This window comes from Panthera leo, chromosome E3 (assembly GCF_018350215.1).
Source record: "Panthera leo isolate Ple1 chromosome E3, P.leo_Ple1_pat1.1, whole genome shotgun sequence".
Classification (NCBI taxonomy): Eukaryota; Metazoa; Chordata; class Mammalia; order Carnivora; family Felidae; genus Panthera; species Panthera leo.
The window spans coordinates 40,196,173-40,199,079 of NC_056694.1; the positions used below are offsets into that span (position 1 = coordinate 40,196,173).

At 66.2% G+C, this 2,907-nt stretch overlaps 1 protein-coding gene across 1 annotated transcript; it reads left to right on the forward strand.

Moving 5' to 3' along the window:
• Positions 1–786: 786 nt before the first annotated feature.
• Positions 787–2,586, forward strand: LOC122209474 (serine protease 29-like). Its single transcript, XM_042921342.1, has 6 exons — positions 787–795; positions 885–945; positions 1,128–1,308; positions 1,432–1,697; positions 2,179–2,345; positions 2,422–2,586. The coding sequence occupies exons 2-6, from the start codon at positions 885–887 to the stop codon at positions 2,584–2,586; spliced, it is 840 nt and encodes a 279-aa protein (XP_042777276.1). The 5' UTR covers positions 787–795.
• The last annotated feature ends 321 nt before the right edge of the window (positions 2,587–2,907 follow it).

Here is a 2,907-nt window from a genome sequence, read left to right on the forward strand (position 1 = left end):
AGGATGGGGCAGAGTCCAGGGGATGGGGACCCTGTGCCACGTGCAGTGTTCCGTCAATGGCCCTGACGGCTGGGCCAACGCTTGGGAAGAGACGTGACTGCACTGGCCGGAAGCGGGGCAGGGTGGGTGGACAGCGCCCCGGGCCGGGCCTGCCATGGGCTCTGCGGCCTCTGGTGCTCAGACGTGTCGTCCGAAGCACAGTCAGCCGGAGGTGGGCGGCCAGGGTGGGAGTCTGGCCTCCCGGGTGTGTGATGGGGAACCAGCTCCCCACCCCCCTGAACACACTCTGCTGATGCTCGGTGGCGTTCTCAGAGGAGCAAAGGCCTCCCTCCTTCTGGAAGCGCCCAAAGTAGGAACGGTGGCCGGGGCGGAGGTGTCCTTTGCCCTGGGAGTCCGCCCGCCCTGGGGGAGAAGGTCTGCCCGCTGCGTCACCACATGCCTGAGGCCTGGGGACCCGTGCTCCGAGCTGGGGGTGAGGAGGGGTGCCTCCCCGGCCTCCGGGGGTGTAGAAGCCTGCCTTGGGGCGTGCGGGGATCTTCCTCTGCTGGAGACACTGGCGGGGGCCAGTCCGCGTGGCTGAGGGCGGCCGAGTCTCAGGTGGGGCGTGGGCCGGGGACAGCGTATCCAGGTGGCAGCTGCCCCCGGCCTCAGCTTGACACCCGGCTGCCTTTCGTTCCCATCCTCCACCCCCCTCCCCCAAGTGGATCACTGCCCAAGCCTCCCTCCCACTTCCTGTGGCCAAAACATAAAGGACCTCGGGGGCTCCCAGAGCAGAGACACGTGGAGCCTGGCAAGGTAGGGGCGCTGTCCCCTCTCGCACAGCTGCAGAGGCCCCTGGCCCCCTCCGGCCCTGAGCTGTCCCTCCGTGCCCTCTCTCTTCGCAGATGCTGTGGCTGTTGCTTCTGACCCCCTTCTTCTCGGGGACCTGCGTCATGGGGAGCCCAGGTGAGTCCTGACCCCACGGGAGTCCTCCCTTCCCAGAGGCTCCTGTAACCTTGTCTCCAGTTCCAGTCACTTGGGGGCCTTGGAGCTGTCTTTCTGTGCCCTCGGGGGAGGCCTAGGTGGGGACAGGGCTCGGCCCCGGGCCCCGAGGCCTGGCCTCCCTCCCCCCTCATGTTGCTTCCCAGCCTCCCTCCCAGGAAACGAGCTGGTGGGCATCGTCGGGGGTCACAGTGCCCCCCAGGGGAAGTGGCCATGGCAGGTCAGCCTGAAAGTCTACAATTATAACTGGGCCTCCTGGGTGCACATCTGCGGGGGCTCCCTCATCCACCCCCAGTGGGTGCTGACCGCTGCCCACTGCATCGACCGGTGAGTCCTGCTCGCTGCCATCTAGCTCTGGGTGAATCAGGAGGTGTGGGAATCCGGGCTCCAGGCGGGGCGGAGGGGGCCGCCCTCGAAGGACCCGCCTCCATGGCTTCTTTGCGACCCCAGGAAGGACGCCGACCCGGCAGCCTACCGCATCCATGCCGGGGACGTGTACCTCTACGGCGGGAGGACGCTGCTGAATGTGACCCAAGTCATCGTCCACCCCGACTACATCAACGCCCAACTGGGTGCGGACGTGGCCCTGCTCCAGGTGTCACACTCTGTGAAATACACGGCTAACGTCAGGCCTGTCAAGCTCCCGTCGGCCCTGCTTGAAGTCACCCCAGAGGACGAGTGCTGGGTGACCGGCTGGGGCACCGTCATGGTGCACCGTGTGTACGGGGTGGGGTTGGGAGGGGTCGGGGCCCCGCGAGGCATTACCCGACCTTGCCACACGGAGAAGTCCTGGCGGGTGGGCGTCTGCAGGTTCTGGAAAGGAATCGCCTCCCGACACCATCCCCACCCACCCCGTGTGCGCCCCAATCGGGAGATCCGACCCCAGAGGCTGGAGGGTCCCTGAGGCACAACTGAGCTCGGGACCCAACACTGTGACGAGGAAATTCATATTCTTAGATTTTTTCCAACTTATAGGAAGATATTGGGGGGGCGGGCAGAAACCCTCCCCATTCCCCCCGCATTTTCTTTCCGGTCTTTCCAACTAAAGGCAGAATCCACCTTCCGGGTCTTAGGGATTTAGAGGGAGATGGGAACCCTGCACCCTGGGGTCCCCACGGTAGTGATCCGGGCGGGAAAGCAGGCTCGCGGCCGACAGCGGGGGCCACGCTCCAGCCTCCGGTCACGTCTCTCCCCCAGAGTTGCTGCCTCCGCCCTACCGTCTGCAGCAGGTGGCGGTGAGCGTGGTGGAGAACGCCGTCTGTGACCAGCAGTACCATGACGCCACCAGCCACCGCTTGGCGGGCAGGAAGATCATCCAGGACGACATGCTGTGTGCGGGGACCGAGGGCCGGGACTCCTGCCAGGTGAGTCCCAGCCCATCCCGGCCCCCACCCCGCGCTGGAGCCCAGCCGGGGCTCAGTGCTCTCTCTCCTTCCTCAGGGCGACTCCGGAGGCCCTCTGGTCTGCAACACGACGGGTGCTTGGCACTTGGTGGGAGTGGTCAGCTGGGGCGACAGCTGTGCCGTGAGAAACCGTCCCGGGGTCTATGCTCGCGTCCAGACGTACGTGCCCTGGATCACGCAGCAAATCAGGAGGGGCCTCTGACCAGGGCCTGCTGGCCGTCTGCCCGGCTGGTCCCAGAGGAGCGACGCCTTCCTCCCCCCAGAGCCTGCTGCTTTAGCCTCTGCGACCCCGTCCCTGGGCTCCGCCTTCCTTCTGGCCTCCTCAGTGTCCGGGACTTCCCTGACTGCTGGGGGAAGGAGCAAGAAGATGCCAGGGGGCGGGCGGGAAGTCCCTGGGGCCCAGGGTGCCTCGCTGTGCTGTCTGTCAAATTAAAGAGCTTGAGGAATGACCAGAGTGCGGTCAGTCTCTGTGGAGTGGGCTCTCCGTGGGAGCGTGTCGGCCAGCCCCGAGGTACAGGGGGCC

Excerpts from the sequence above, each read along its gene's own strand:
- LOC122209474 (XM_042921342.1), top strand. The coding sequence starts at position 885 with ATGCTGTGGCTGTTGCTTCTGACCCCCTTCTTCTCGGGGACCTGCGTC. Across the intron at positions 1,309-1,431 it reads GCTGCCCACTGCATCGACCG|GAAGGACGCCGACCCGGCAG; the intron begins GTGAGTCCTGCT and ends TTGCGACCCCAG. Across the intron at positions 1,698-2,178 it reads GGGCACCGTCATGGTGCACC|AGTTGCTGCCTCCGCCCTAC; the intron begins GTGTGTACGGGG and ends TCTCTCCCCCAG.